Here is a 15763-nt window from a genome sequence, read left to right on the forward strand (position 1 = left end):
CGAGCGTCAGGCAATGGACAAATCTTGTCGTCGGTCTGATCGATCTAACGCGGAAATCTTGTCAGGATTAGTCAAGAAACATTGTCTATGGTCGATAAGCCGTGTATCAAAGTGTAACATTTGAAACATCAAACTTTTCTCATATTAGATTGACCAGAAAATTCATGCCATGGAAAATTCTTTCAGCAAAATTCAAACGCAAAGCTTAATATTAAAAATTAATAAGAGAGAGAGAGAGAGAGAGAGAAAGAGAGAGAGAGATGAATACAATTAATTCTTACTGCAAAGTTTGCTAAAAGAATCAGCATGGACTTTCCGATCAACCCAATACTTGATGTATATTCTTGCTACGTGCTAAATGTAGCGGTCATCCAAACACTTTAACTTTATTTGCTCAATATAGAAAGGCATTTGCTGTCAACAGATGACAAGGATCGAAAAAGTACTTATACTTAATACTAAACGTGCGAGAAGCGAACTCATGGCTTTGGCAGGAATTTTAAAAACCCATGGATGTAACCAATATTACGACCATTTCTACAAGGAGCATGTGCGCTCTGAGGTCTACAAAGAGAAACAGACAGAGAGAGAGAGAGAGAGAGAGAGGAGAGTAGTGGAGAAACAAGGGGGTAGAGAGACGCACGTATTTGAATGTAGTACTTTTGAGGAGCGAGAATGGAAGGTGCAAAGTGAACTCGAGTGGTTCACAAAGGATCCAGACGTACAGCAAGAACGCTCTTTTTCGGGTCATATCAGAAGAAAAAAAGGAAAAAAATCGAGCTCCCATGCATGTCTCGTTCGGGCGTATCCGTCCTTCTTCGGTCCGTTTTGCTTCTGGAGGGAGGTGCGTCGAGAGCGTTTAGCACCCAGAAAAATCAACAAGAGAGAGCAGGTCTCAAAGAACCTTTTCAAACGGAGCGTTACGCTGGCCGATTAGCACTGCGACACTAACGATCGACGCGCTTCGCAGGATGGAGAGAAAAGGAGGACGAGAAATACGCGTGCACGCGCGTGTGGTTTCCGTCATACCGCTTAAATGTCATCTCACAGACAGCGAAAGAAAAGATTCTTAATCCTTTGGTTATTAAGGGTATAACTATGGCCACTTATCGCTACCGAACGCATATATTATATAAAACTATATATGATTTTTATGAGCATCAAAGTGCAATGCTTCTTTATTTACCTAACGCGATACAGAGACACTTTTTTGATACTTTAAGAATAGCTACTTTCATCGCATGATCGATACTAATGGATACAACAGCGCGAAAGAATCTTGCTTCTAAGAGATCCTTTCATAATTTTATTATCGAGCAACGTTTTATTCCAGCAGGTTAACGTTATTTAACGTTGAATGAAGGAAGAAAGACACAGCTAAGTATAATGAAAATGACAACGACTCCAGGGAGAATCCAATGGGCGATGAGCCGACGAGCTGTGTCGTTAAAAAAAATCGAAGTCGCCAGTTTATCGTCACGATCGAGCCAAAGTCTCGAACGCGCGAGATATCCGGCCGACACCCACGTAGGGTCATGGAGGAGGATGTCCCTTCGAGGAGGATGCGCGAAACTGCACTCACGATTCCTACAATGTTTAAATAAACACCGCGTGTGCCGGTGTCCCATCCCTCTTCGCCCCTTCGTTCCCTTTTCGGCCGGCACCACCGTTAAAGCCGGCGCGGCCATATCACTAATTTGTCCGTTCAAACAAAAAGCAATTTGTTACCCGACCGGACTGACTCACGGACCAAGCGGTGTGTATATGGTTCGGTTCGAAGAGCGCGAAGGAGAGACGGGAGGATGGGAGGAGGTGGAAAGTGTTGGAGGAGAGAATCAAGGGGAGGGAGAGGGAGAGAGAGAAAGGAGAAACAAGAGGAAGAAGAGAGTAACGGCGAGAGGTGGAGGCTGATTTAAACCTGTCTGGCGGCCCGCTGCGCGCTTAACAACTGAAAAACAAACATGGCGCCGAGAGAGAAAGAGAGAGAGAGAAAGAGAGAAGGGAAAAGTGAGAGAACGCACGGCCAGCGGGAGCCCACGTATGCGCCTCGCGCGCACTGAGACTATAAAGTGCTTCTGGTACCCCCGGAACCCGGCCGGTCGAGTTCTCCAAAAGATTTTTTCCTCGCGAAGAAAGAAGAAAAAAAGAAAGAAGAAAATGTCGGGAAGTCCTGGAATTTTTTCTCATCCATGCGCGCCCCTTTGTTGCACGACCAGAGAGGAAGCTTGAGCATCACGCTTGTGAACGTGAACGACTACTACCCTACCCGAAGAAAGAAAGAGAGAAAAAGAGAGTATTAATTTATGTTTGAGACATTTTTAATATATTTCTCTCTCTTTGGTTCTACGGAAAAGGATGCCGCGCGCGCGCGCAAGTGAAATTCTTGTACCGACAAGAATTTCTCTGCGTTGCTGCCGGCACGTCAAATATTTTCGAGGAAATTTGCGATATCTAAGAAATTGTTTCGTCCTTACAACGACATAGGTAAAGTCCAAGTTTACTCTTGAATTTCTCGATATTTTTAGAAATACTCTTGTGATAAGAAGAATCGAATGTTGACAACTATTCCGATAATTTTTTCATATATCAATAAAATGAAAAAGTTTCATTAAATGTACAAAATACTTGATGAAATTCTACTTGTTAATAAATGACTCGATGTACTTACGCCGGGAGTGTTAGCTTGAGGCCCGAACGGATACCTCGTCCAATCGAGTTTCTCCTCCGTTGTCGTATCCAAGAGAACAACTGTAAAAGAAAAAACAATGCGATTTGAGTATTTACGACTACTAAGTATTTATGACTATATCATTAGCATATAAATTAGTATATAAATATCATTAGCATATAAACTGCAATAAAAAATGTAACACTATAAATTGTAAAAAGATTTTGCTAATCTCCTATTAGTAGTATAAATACTTTAGAATATAATTTAATATATTTTTTTTTAATGAAGGAATGAGGCAAATGAAAATTTTAAACAGTATGTAAATGAATAACGAAAGTATAATTAATATAAAAATAATCATTAAATTAATTAATCAACAGCAATTAGCAAAGTGCTTTCAAATTGCACTGCATAATAACTTTTGTTGAAACAACAATTTGTCAAACACTTTTTCTTTTTACCATTTAGTTTGACAATGCAGTTTTTTAAACACATCGTCACTTACAATCATAAATAACTTAATCTTAAATAATAAAAACTATAATCACATCTAATGCGATATAACGACACGACAGATAACAACACAAAATGAAAAGTACTTGTCTAGAAATTGGTCTCAAGAAAGAAAGTCATTTCGTGAACAAGTCTGTAAGGGGTAGAAATACCATCCTTTCAAAATGGTGGGTCGGGTCGTTGAAGAGAGATGAAAAACTATCAAGAGGTGACTAGGACTGGAGCAAGAGAGAAGAAAAAAGTGCGAGGAAAGTGGAAGGGCGCCAGAAAAAAATGAAGCAGAAAGATCTTGTTGCGTATCGGTGCATACGCGCATATAGGTTGCGTGCCATGTCCTGTATCGCACTTGTCATGGTAAAGGTAACCCCGTGAATATTGGTGGTAGTGATCGTATCGACCGAGTCTGGGCTGTGTGCTGCCAACCCTCGACTCTTGTCTCTCTCTCCCTCCCTCTCTTCCTCTCCCTTTTTGTTTCGTTGATCCGTAGCTCCTCTCATCTCCTTCCTTCCACGCGTTTCGCACATTCATCTCTCCCTTCTTTCTGTCTTACGCTCTTTGTATCTCTTGCGGCTTTTCTTGCTTTAGTCTTATCAGTCACCCCATCAGTTCGTCTTTTCTTTCTTCCTTCCTTCTTCCGTCATCTTCATTCATTCATATCCGCTCTATCCCTTGCACGCGTGAACATTCTTGTTTCTCTCTCTCTCTTTCTCTCCCTCTCTCTTTTTTCTTACATTTTCTCGGTCTCTTTTTCTTCTCTTTCTCTTGTTTTCTCCTTGTTTCTTCTCTGCTTCGATATTCAACCAAATGTTACACCACGCAAGTTGCATCACCACCGACAAGCGTTCTCGTAAATCCCCTATCTAAACTCCGGTCCTTGAATTCCTAGGCCAGACTGTCCCGGGTGGCGTAGATGCAACTCACCTATCCACCATCAACCACCCCGCTACCGGATGGAATCTCAAAAGTGAAAAAACTGCGCATAAAATCTATTCTTTTTATTCTCCTCCTCCTTCACGGTTTTACTTTTTTTTGTGCTTTTATCTCCCGCCGGTCCACCATCGACCGTTTTGAACCTGCGCGAACTACAATTATCTCGATGCATCTGCATCGATAAGATACAGGATGAATGACAGGGGAAGGGGGAGGACCTATACTGAGAGTTTGGGATTAATCTGATATAAAGTTTTAAAGACTAGTGCAGCGAAAATCTATTAGGTTGATGTAAAAATAAATGCGCTTTTTGAATAGCAAACACCGCAATTATTTTTGCATCACTTTAATAAATTCTTTTTCAACAGGTAATGTTAAAATAAAACAATATCATTTTATATCTAATAATGAGTACAATAAATATACAATCTTGTTTTCTTGAAAAAATTGATATGCAAATACTAGAGAGAGAGAGAGAGAGAGAGAGAGAGAGAGAGAGAGAGAGGGAGGGGGAGAGGGAGGGGGCGAGGGAAGGGGAGAGGGGGGAGGGGAGAGGGAGGGAGGGAGGGAGGGAGGGGGAGAGAAAGAGAGAGCTAGATGAAAGACATATATATTTGTACTGGAATTCACAAACTCGATAACAGCAACATTAGTATCGCGAAGGGATACTCGACGTTTTAAGCCGTGAAATCAGGCCTCTAAACCAAACTTATTGTGAAGAGTATCTCGTGGAGTTTGCGCCGAAACGTACCGGTCTAATTCGAGTGCTCTCGGGAAGAACTTGGGATATATAGGCGCACGGCTTCACAACCGAATTCACCGAGTAAGATCTGAGAGAGAATCTGCCCTTCTCTATTGCCTCTATCGCTCCTAATAAACTTCGCGGAAAGCCTTGGCAGATTGACCTCGGGATTATTCGCCAACGCCAGCAAGATTTACTCGCCCGGATATCTCGGACGAACTCAATCCCCGGCTTGATAATCGGCTTTCTTCAAACTTGCATCTCAAACGGCACTAGTTACGCTTCTATCTCCGCTGTATACGCGTTCTTACGCTTTTGAATATTATATATAATTCCCAAAAGCATGACAATGTTACTATGTATACGATTGAACAATTTACATTACATAAAAAATATTTAATTATTCATTAGTATAAACCTAGTTCTATATTCTATAATCTCCATGATTCCATAACACATTTGAAAAGGTAATTATCCCGTAAAGATCAAATCTAAGAAGAAATAGAATCTACGAAGAGATATCAAGTATGAATAAATAAATCACTCGGATCGATTTGATATTCCTACTGACATGAACGAGGTCGCATAAGCCACGTAAGGAAAAATGTCTCTGAAAACTGTCGAGTTACTCCGAGCACAGTCATTTTCAATCTATATGTATGTGGTTATCTAAACGTACTGTACTAGTTGTGTGGAGTAATTCCGGAGTAGATCCATCTATAGTCGTTGGACATAGATGACCAGGAAGATAGACGTATTGAAAGTATTCAGCAACATTTTCGATGAGCATGACTATAATAACTTCAACTGAAACAACATTTTAGTAACTATTCAATCGGACCGTTATAATGGCTACTAAAGGGGTCGCAAGTACTGGCCACTTTACGGTATGGCTGTGAAAGATATTCTAGATTCCACGCGTTTTCTCTCTTATGTATGACACGTGAGAATCAACGGTATTAATTTATGACAACTTCAATATAAAATATAAAAACTAATCGATCCTAAACTTGCCACAAAATATCTAAAGTAGAAAACAAGTTTTAAAGAATCTAGGAAAAATACCTATGTTAACATTTTAAAATTCTTACTATTCACAGATTTATTCAGGGTTTATTATATAGGATACTCTATGATTCAGAATTTATCTCTAAAATAAACATTACGGCTTTTCTGTACAATAATGTTACATTCCGGAATTATCCTGTCACGATTTTGATATCAATTGCGTCTATCGGCAGCGAGATCATTGATGGCGAAAGAAGAAATATTGTAAGTTCCCGTCAAGGGAACGTGGACGCCGACGGCGCCGGCGGCGACTAGAGCGCCGATTGCCAGTGCAGCAGCAGCAGTAGCAGCAACGGCAACAGCAACGCAGCAGCAGCAACAGTCGCTGTGCGTTCTGCTGTGCGACACGTGCATTATGCGTCTCTGTCCGTTGGACACGTGTCACGTGACGCGGCTACTCGCGTGTGTCGTCCTGCAATGCTGGAGAAGAGAAGAATGAGAGGAGGGAACGAGAAATTACGAGCGAGCGACGGGCGTGCTTGGTCTTTCTTCCTCTCCTGTCTATCTCGTTCTTTCACGGTTCGTATCGATCACGAACGAAAGAAATGTAATTACACATGTTTGACAGAAGCTTGAAAACCAGGAAAAAATAAGATAAAAAATTGGTTCCTCGAAACCAATAATTTCGATAATAATGTCAGACGACACCTCATCGCAATAACATAATGTCCGTGTAATACTTTGTGACAACAATTGAACATATAATATACTTCTGCGATTCCTACATAATAATAAACCCACCAGGAAAAAGTCGTTTAAGTACAATTAAGTATAATTCATCGAGCAGTTTGTTGTAATGTTATAATTTTCAAGCGTCACATGTAACATCTGAGAAAGCCAATCAATGAGAAAGTAACTCTTCCTCTTGTAGAATAGTAGAAAGAGCGAATTAATATTATCACGCCATAGTAACATGATAGAATGACAATGTGCTTGGGATCGACTTCAGAGGGATCATCATTGACCGAGACATTTTCGAAAGCAACCGATATTTTGTTACGAGTCTGATCGCGTGTGAGATATTCTTTGATAACTATTAAACCTGTTGTTTTATTATTCGAAACGGGCTATTTATTTATGGCGAGTCCGGTTGCGATTCGTCTACTACACAATTCTTTTTCGGATATTATAGTTACAAGAATCAGGTATGCACTGTGAAGAAATCACGGCTATTAATATGCACGAGTCAATTCTTCGGACATCGACCGAGATCCTGGAGACCTCCTCTATTCCTCTGTTCAGAATCTAGAATAGCAGATATCGTCCCGAGACGTAAAGTAAAAGAGCATGCTTGAAATTTCGGCTGGCATTCGAAAACAAGCTCAAGCTTGAAAAAGCGTTCCCTTCGTATGAATTCAACACGATCGCGGATCGACAGGACAAGCGGACAACAAGACAATCATACACAACTAGAGACAACTTTACCAGTGTGGCAGGAGGAAGGGTGAGAGGAGAATAAGGGACGGGAGGTAAAAGGACACGGCACGAGGTCTGTCTCGAATTACTATTCCCGTGTGTGTTTACCGACGAGCGGAAACGCGACTTAACAGGCAGACCAGTCGTCGTGAAAACGACGATACATCCTTCCTCCCGCTCTGTCCTGCTCACGCAAACGCTCTGAATTTGCCGGTCTGCCGGTTCCACAGGACGTCCCAAAAATTCAGTAATTATGGCATACTCTTGGATGACTTTCTCGATGAAAACTTTAATTAAAATCCGTTACTTCCGCCATTTGAAAATTGTTTACATAAGCTGATTTTGGAACGATACATTTAGTATTATTATAAATTATATGAAAATACAATTGAAAATACAAAAGCATAAGAAACTAAATAAAGGATAAAATTTTGCAATGTATTTGCTTGCGCATGCAAGCTTCACCTGAAAAGTATCTGAACGTTTTAACGTTAAATAATATCGATTATAAGTAGGATGCGTTCGATGCAAGATGCTTAAGAATATTTTGGGGCGTCCTGTATGCGCGCTCGTGAACGTAGATGGATCTTTCTTCTGCGCGTGGCGTGTGCATGCGTATATATGTGAACATACGTGTGCCTGTGTGTAACCGGTGTACAACGTGGTCCCGCGAGAGGTACCGAATTTAAATTTCAAATTTGGAGCGTGTCGCAGGGTGTGACGGTATGCATAGCGTTGCCCGCCAGCTCTAACTCACTCCACCGATGGTGCGTCTTCGTCCTATCTCCCCCGTTCCCTGCCTTCACCCTTGCCGCCCACTGTGTGCGAGATTCCTCCTTTTCCCCGAGTCCACCCGGTACGTATATCCAGCGGTCCCTCTTATTTCTTCCATTTATCTATCTCGATTTTCCATATTATTCAAACAAGAGAGGAATCTAATCTTATCGATCGGCGAAAGGATCTTTGTCTTTTATGAACGTTCAAATGCAAAAATGCTGCACAACGAATTTCACCTAATTCTCATGTTTTTTCCCTCGTTTTTTTCACGGTGACTTTCAGTCAACTTGGAGCCGAGTTTGTTTTAAAGAAAATGTCTTTTGATGTGCTGTTTACAAAGCAAGTTAATGTATGTTGCATAACCGTGAAAAATAGGTTAAACGATTTTCACAAATGCAAATTTATTATTTAAATTATATATCATAATTTAATTTAGATTAATTATAGTGATGCAATAATATGTTAAATATGTTAATACAGTAAATTGTTCATATAAATTATAACTATAAACGCAACTAATTTGAATATAATAAACAATTTATATGACATATGAATATTTAAAATGGGACAATTTGATGTAATGATGGTTTAAAGCTATTTTTAAATGATTGAACAAAATTGAATAACACGTTAGGTTATGCAAGATAAATATATATAGACTAATATTGTCTAAAACTTTCGCTACGGCAGTGATCGGCCGAATAGCGATTATAGAGTACGGTAATGTTGATCATTAGCGTTACGCATCTGAGCAATAAAATCACCTTCTTCACTTACTCCATTATTTTAACTCGTTATATTAAAGATATAACTTTCCAAGCATTTTATAAAATGGAACTTGCATAAAAACAATATTTATTTAAACTTATAGTTAATCTACAGATTATATGGATGATATATTCCGCGTTAGGAGTAAAAGGGTTAAATTATATGCCCCGTCATGACAAATTTGTACTTGCGGAAATCGTACTTGCTATATTAACGTTCTTTCTTTCCCAAAAGATTTATCTACATCGAAATATCTCTGACGAACAATATCTTGCTTCATGTCACGTTGATAATAAATCAAGAAATCAATGAAAATATCCTTCTCTTTCCCGAAGACAGATATATATATCTCTCTCTCTCTCTTTCTCACTCCAACCAGGACCTCTTTGGAATTCTGTCGATCTTAAATGATTAGCTCGATGGTCATCGACACCGGTTGGTCAGCTTATCTCCCGCGACTTCCAACCAAGCTTACGCAAGGCGACACCGTTCTGTCTTTCTCCTCTTCTGTCCGTCAGTCGTCGATCGATGCACAATGCATACCTCTAATCAGACTGGTGCGCTTTCTTACAATGAAAAAACCGAGCGCTTTCCCGCTGATGATAAATCAATAACCAATCTTGCCAGAAGGAGATGGATGATGAATGACGTAACAGACCCGTTCTTACCGTACGGTCTTTTGTACGAAAGGTTTATCGCTGTGCATGCACGCGCGTGTATCCAAAGAGACAGGGGCAAATCAGCGATCGTGAGAGACCTGTTGCCCATCACGAGAACGATTAAGATTACGCGATTTCCGCACACGCGCACGCACGACACGAGAACAGGCCCGATCTCGGTCCACGTAATATCGTTACCCGTTTCGCTGTTATCATTCACCGAAACCCACCCGCGGTGTTGGCTCCCGCTAATGCTCGGCTTTCACAGCAGCAACAAAGTTTCGTGCCGCCGCGAGTTTCATCGAGATCGCACGGCGGCGGACACGTAACGCGAGCACTTGTGCCTCCCATCGCGCTCGCGCATCGAGGAAGTATTCCAGATTTTGATACCGTTATCCAGATTTCATCTTTATCCCGAGCGATTTGCATTTCGTGCGTCGAAGAGCTGCCGAGGTCGCTCCATATCTCGCCCTCTATCTTCGACTTCCACAATTCCTCGAGTTTCACGAAATATCCGATCAACGATCAATCTATTCCAATCGTACCGCTCGATTGAGAGTTCGACTGCCTTTGTGTCTCACGATTTCAATGATGATACGTCGTAAAGCAATTGAAAGAGTACCGACACCTGACAAAGCGCGATATGAGCTCTCAGACAGTATGCAACAAAATTAACCCAATTGAAATCTGATGATTCGTGATTTATTCAAAATTAATGACACAATCTTTATGAAATTAGTCAAACGACTGTCAAATCATTTGCTCATTGTCACTTTAGCTAAATGCAAAAAGTATTGCTTCTGAAAATGACTACCCTATTTTTCTGACGTGCACAGAGAAACGTAAAATAATGATGTCATTGATCGTTTGTACTCGGATCTCTTCCAGCATGTATCTCGATTATCGATCGCAATCGCGATATTAGACGAGCACGTCGACGCTGACGTGTCGAATTGCAAATCGGGAACGCGCGCGGGGCATGCACGCAGCGGCGGCGATCGATCAGCACGCGCGCGCGCGCGCGAGAGAGAGAGAGGGAGAGAGAGAAAGAGAATCGGGGTGGCCGGCCGGGGTCGTCGTGACCCGCAATTCCGCGTCTCGGGAAGCCCATATGCGTTCAGCTAACCAGTGCCACATGCACTCGCTCGGTCTTTCGGTAGATCAGCCGCGTTAGGTAGAGACGAAGGAACGAACGAGAATGAGAATGAAGCAAGGACCGAAACAAGGACGGGAGAAGAATGAAGGAGAGAGAGAGAGAGAGAGCTGGATACACCCGAGAAGAGAGACCACCTACGTCTTACGACGCGCGCCCAGCGGATATCCAAGCGGGACGGTGTACGTTTGTTCCTCCACTTTATTTCGGCTCTAAAAATGCCGCTGCGAGGCCCGTCGTGACACGAGTGTCGCGCGGCTCGTCTTTTCCCCGACTTACCCGTTCCCTCTCTCTCTTTCTCGCGTGCGCGCGCGCGCACGCACGCTTCTTCCTCTCGTCGAGTATCGAGATTCTCCTCTCTCCTGGTATCAACGAGTGGAGCGCCTTCGTGGTGCCTTTGCTTTAACAGCCTTCCAATTTGTCAGGATTCCTCTCTGTCCTTCTCTCACTCTCCCGCTATTGCTTATCCTTTCTTTGTCTCCCTTTCTCCTCATCCTCGATGGTCCGCGTACATCCCTCCTCCAGCGTTGGTGTAGCCTATCGCACCTCGGACCATTTGCCGGGGTGTCGTTGACCCATCGTACGCGTACCAAGAGTACACTCTGATGGGATTCGCGCAGTCTACTGTCCAATTCGCGTCACACAGATGAGAGAGATCACGATTAGTGATGTGATCGATGCGTAGCTTCATGTAGACATCGCAAGGCGCCAAGTGACAGCTTTCGCTCGTGTTTACGTCGTTCCGGCCAAGCAGGATTATCAATCAGCATTGTACGGGAAATTAGAAAACGAATTTTGCGACCTAATTATTTTCTCTTCTTAAATAAATGTTTATCATGGTTGTTTTACGCGATAATAAAAATATTAATGATAGAGGGTTGGAATAATATAGAGACCCAAAAGCCTTGTAATTTAAGGAAATCTTCAAAAATTTCTTCCTCTATATTTATGTGTGTATTTTAATAATTGTATGGTGCTCTCTACTAAAGCCATAGAGTCTACACTTTGCGAGTGTGCAGAAATTGAAGAAACGTTTATATGTTACAGCTGCCGCGCTCCGAGGAGTTAATGGAATATCCGAGAGCGTCCGGAAACTGTCACGCTTCAAACATCCATACCCATCTCGGAATTTATTTGTTGACTTCTCTCTGCACCAGAATTCGTCACTTCTCTCTAATCTTCTAGATCGTGGAATGAAGATAATCTCCCGATTCGTAATCTCCGGAATTATCTTTCTCCTGATGACTGGGGGAGGGATGGTAACGCGCAGAGAAGAAAAGGAAGGTTTCCTTGTGAGAAAAAATATGAGGTGTTCGGTAACTTAGCCTTCCCGAGTCTTTCGTGTTTCCTTTTCTCTCTCTTCCTCTCCTCTCCCACCGTCCGTCTCTCTCTTTCGCTCTCACTGCGGGGTTCCGGGGATCCCAGTTCACGATCGTGGTTCGACTGCGCGGTATGAGAAAGGCGCAGCGGTGACGGCGGGCAAAGGATGAGATAGGATGGGACGGTAGACACGGTGATTCTGGACTCCGCGGCCCACGCCATGGACGGGCCAGCGTCGCGCGGGCATGGAATTACCATTTACATAGCATTATTATGTTTGCGCATAATGTATGTACACATGTTAAATCAATTATTTAGAGAATATAGCTCTCTCTGTCTCACCCTGCCCCCCTTCCTCGCCTTGATGCCGCAGGAAACAGCGGCGATCCTCATCAAGAAGAAAAAAGAAAAGAACATCGAGCCACTAAGAGAGAGATAGAGAGAGAGAGAGAGAGAGAGAGAGAGAGAGAGAGAAAGTTAAATTACTTGATACAGAGTCCTCTATTGTTCCTTTATCCTCTTCATACTCTTTCTCTTTCACTTTTACCAGCGGCACCTTTACATATGGATCGTGAATTCCAATTGTGCTTTTCAAACACAGTCCCCACTTTTGTTTCCCACCAACTTTTGTATCTCACCACTTTCATACCGATAAAAAAGTTAAAATTTTCATCGAATCGATTGTAATATAACAATATTGAATAATTAAATTTCTGCGTATTAATTACCTAAATCTAGATAATATATTCTTTTAAATGAATAGAAAAATAACTATAATAAAGCAGAAAGAAAAACAAGATAGGATGTAAAAGAGAAGTCAAAAGCCAAGATGTAACAATTCCTATCGGGACAAAGTCAATTTATCGATATATTTAGTTGTTTTCGAGCATCGTAACAATCAACTAAAATTGAACAAATAAAGAACTATTATTTCCTCTCTCTATTCTCCTCCTGCATCTACTCATAAATTTTCCCAGCGATATTAACGGCGGATGATACGCGTGACAGAAACGCGAGCAGTTTTACCTTCGCAGTGTGAAGCGACCTTTAATTTATCTTACACCCTTCGCACCGCGGAGAGAAGGAGAGAGAGAGAGAGAGAGAGAGAGAGAGGAGAATAGTTTCTATATTAGCATGTAAATCACCACGTGCGCGGCTTTTCGGAATAGAAACCTTCTGTCAGAGACAGTCGCGACAGCAATAATCGAAATTTCTAATCTAAAACAACGAGCAGACGAGTAAGTGGGATTCGGCGACCGTTACTACTTAAAAGAGCTCGTTCTCTTTGCTCTTCTTTTTCCCGAATCGCTGCACCGTGCAAATATTTCTTTGCCTCTGCCGATCTCCAGTTTTCTTTTTCTTGTCTCTCGATCTTGAGCCGCGTATTACTATGTAAATTGCTATCAGGTCGCGATAATCAAATTAATCGTCCCGAACGACCACCGGACAAAAACTGATTAGATCAGCCGGATCCCTCGATCCTCCAAAATGTTTCTTTGCTCTCTCGTTGCTCTTCCCTTTTCTCGCGTCCAAGTCGTCACGGAAGAAAAATATATTCACTTGACAACACGCTTCTCGGCGCGGCCCGATTTCATGTCGGTCTTGATCGTTTTTCGTCGAGTGCCGGGCGATTCGGTCTCTTCCGTGTTTACGCCGCACTCTCTGGTCCGGTTTTTCAAATGGCCGAAATTCACATCACTATGTAAATTACCCAAGCGATCTCCGAGCAAGGAGGTATCCTTATGTCGTGATCGCGATAATTAAATTAATCGGTCTAAATACCCACTGAATAACCGTTCTCTGCTCACAAGGGCTGGAGAAAGCTTTACTTAATAACTTAGCATTCGCGTACCCTTGAACGCACGATGATGCATGCAAAAAAAAGTTTAGAGTATTATATTATAAATGTATGTGTCGTAAGAAATGTGCCACGCTCGAGTTAATAAAAGGTACAAGTCGAATTTCTCTCGGCAGAGGAATTTAACTGCATATCTTTATTAATAATTCGTTTCGTGTTTTTCTCGCGCTACACTTGAAAGAATGCTTAAAGATTTCGGAGGACAGAATGAAAGAGAGGAATACAAAGTATTCGTGCGCACGTGACGGAAACTGTACGAAAAATCTTTTTCTGAAAGAAATTGGAATTCAAAAAGATGCTCTATATTGTAGAGTAACGGAAAGATGATACTTTTAACATTTAAGAAATTGCAACAAAGTGTGAGAAATTTCTCTATTTTCTATACAAATTTTGGTTTTGCATAAATGTATCCTACTCGTGCTGTACAAATATATTACATTATTAGCATAATATATTATTCAAGAAGAATTCTTTCCATGAGCCAAATCAATTTCGATTCGGCTATATCTATTTCTCGTTATTTAATTGATCAGGCGCAACCAGCGAAAATAGAATGAAAATGTCTCGTTAAACTTGGATGAGTTTATTATCTCTTTCTCCTATACCGTCTCCGCTTTATTCTATTTTGGTCAGTCATACGTCAACGAAAATCATCGGAAAATTATTGCCGCCACTATTGCTGTCCGACGTCGCATCACCCTGCCTTTATCAGAGATTTATTTGTGAGTCAGTAATCTCGTGTACTGATAATCTCCACACGTACGAATGAGACACGATCGATATACACGTACATACATCCAGCTCGACCAGCTGCACGGAGGAACAATTCTTGATCGTCGCGGATGCGTAAACGGAGAGAATGCGTATGTTTCCCAGAACCACGACGGTACAAGACGGAAGAAGAAGGAGACGATGCAAAGGGAATGTGCGGAGTCCGGGACACCGCATATATTTTCCTCGATTCGATCTGTCGGCCACCTGTCTGATCAGCAGTTTATACGTCTCAGTAATTTCCACATACCGGAAATATTAGACACCCCGGAGTTCCTGTGGCTGCCACTACATGCACGAAGCTACGTGCACGTACATGAGCTGTGTCAGGGTACGCGTAATCAGGAGGGGGCTCTATCGCGACGTGTCCCGATTTCGCACGTGTCTCGTACGCGTGCTTAAGAACGTGCAGGCATGTCTTCGTCGCTTGGTATATGTTCGCGAGCGCGATTTATCTCGAGCAAGAGGAAGAGAGAGCGGAAGAGACCGGTTAATGCGTTCCGAGAATCTATTACCCCAGCTTCCAATATTATAATTATTTTATTAGCGATTCGCTCATTATGCTCCTTTTTACGAAGGAGCGACGGCGATTACGACTATTTTTCTCCGCTTCTCTCCTTTCCTTGGTCCTTTTTGTCTTCGCTCCTGCACACCACGCTTCTTCCGTGTAATAACAGCGCCCTCCATAAAAGTGTCCGCTTTGTCGGAGAACGACGTCCTTGAAATTCTGATGACGAATCGCGAGTCCGCAAACCGCGTTCGATTAATTGTATGCAATATTTCGAGGAAGAGGTTTATCAATTATTTCACTGGTACGCCATTGAAATACGATCGAACACTAAACAGTTATATACGAATTGAGGTCGTATATAATTTTCAGATTATAAGCCGAAACATTATTCACGTACACATAACGAAGAAATAAAAAATCTCGTTTAATAAATAAGCCAATATCGCAATTTTCGTCGGTATACTGAGACGTTGAAGTTTTTATTAGCAGTTTGCGAAACATGAGCGGATAATGAGATAGATACGAATGAAGGAAGACACCGATAATTCGAAGAAATAATTCTAAAATGGAGTCGCGCGGGAGTTATTCAAGTCACGACGGCGGCCG

At 41.9% G+C, this 15763-nt stretch overlaps 1 protein-coding gene across 9 annotated transcripts in view; it reads right to left on the reverse strand.

Moving 5' to 3' along the window:
- Positions 1–15763, reverse strand: part of LOC105283477 (ephrin type-B receptor 1-B) — a 103880-nt gene that overhangs the window by 40314 nt on the left and 47803 nt on the right. For all 9 annotated transcript variants that reach the window (XM_011346253.3, XM_011346260.3, XM_026971560.1 and 6 more), the window contains exon 3: positions 2669–2748. In XM_011346253.3, the coding sequence (XP_011344555.2) occupies positions 2669–2748 (80 nt within the window). The remainder of the gene's footprint in view (positions 1–2668; positions 2749–15763) is intronic.

This window comes from Ooceraea biroi, chromosome 1, assembly GCF_003672135.1.
Source record: "Ooceraea biroi isolate clonal line C1 chromosome 1, Obir_v5.4, whole genome shotgun sequence".
Lineage (NCBI taxonomy): Eukaryota > Metazoa > Arthropoda > Insecta > Hymenoptera > Formicidae > Ooceraea > Ooceraea biroi.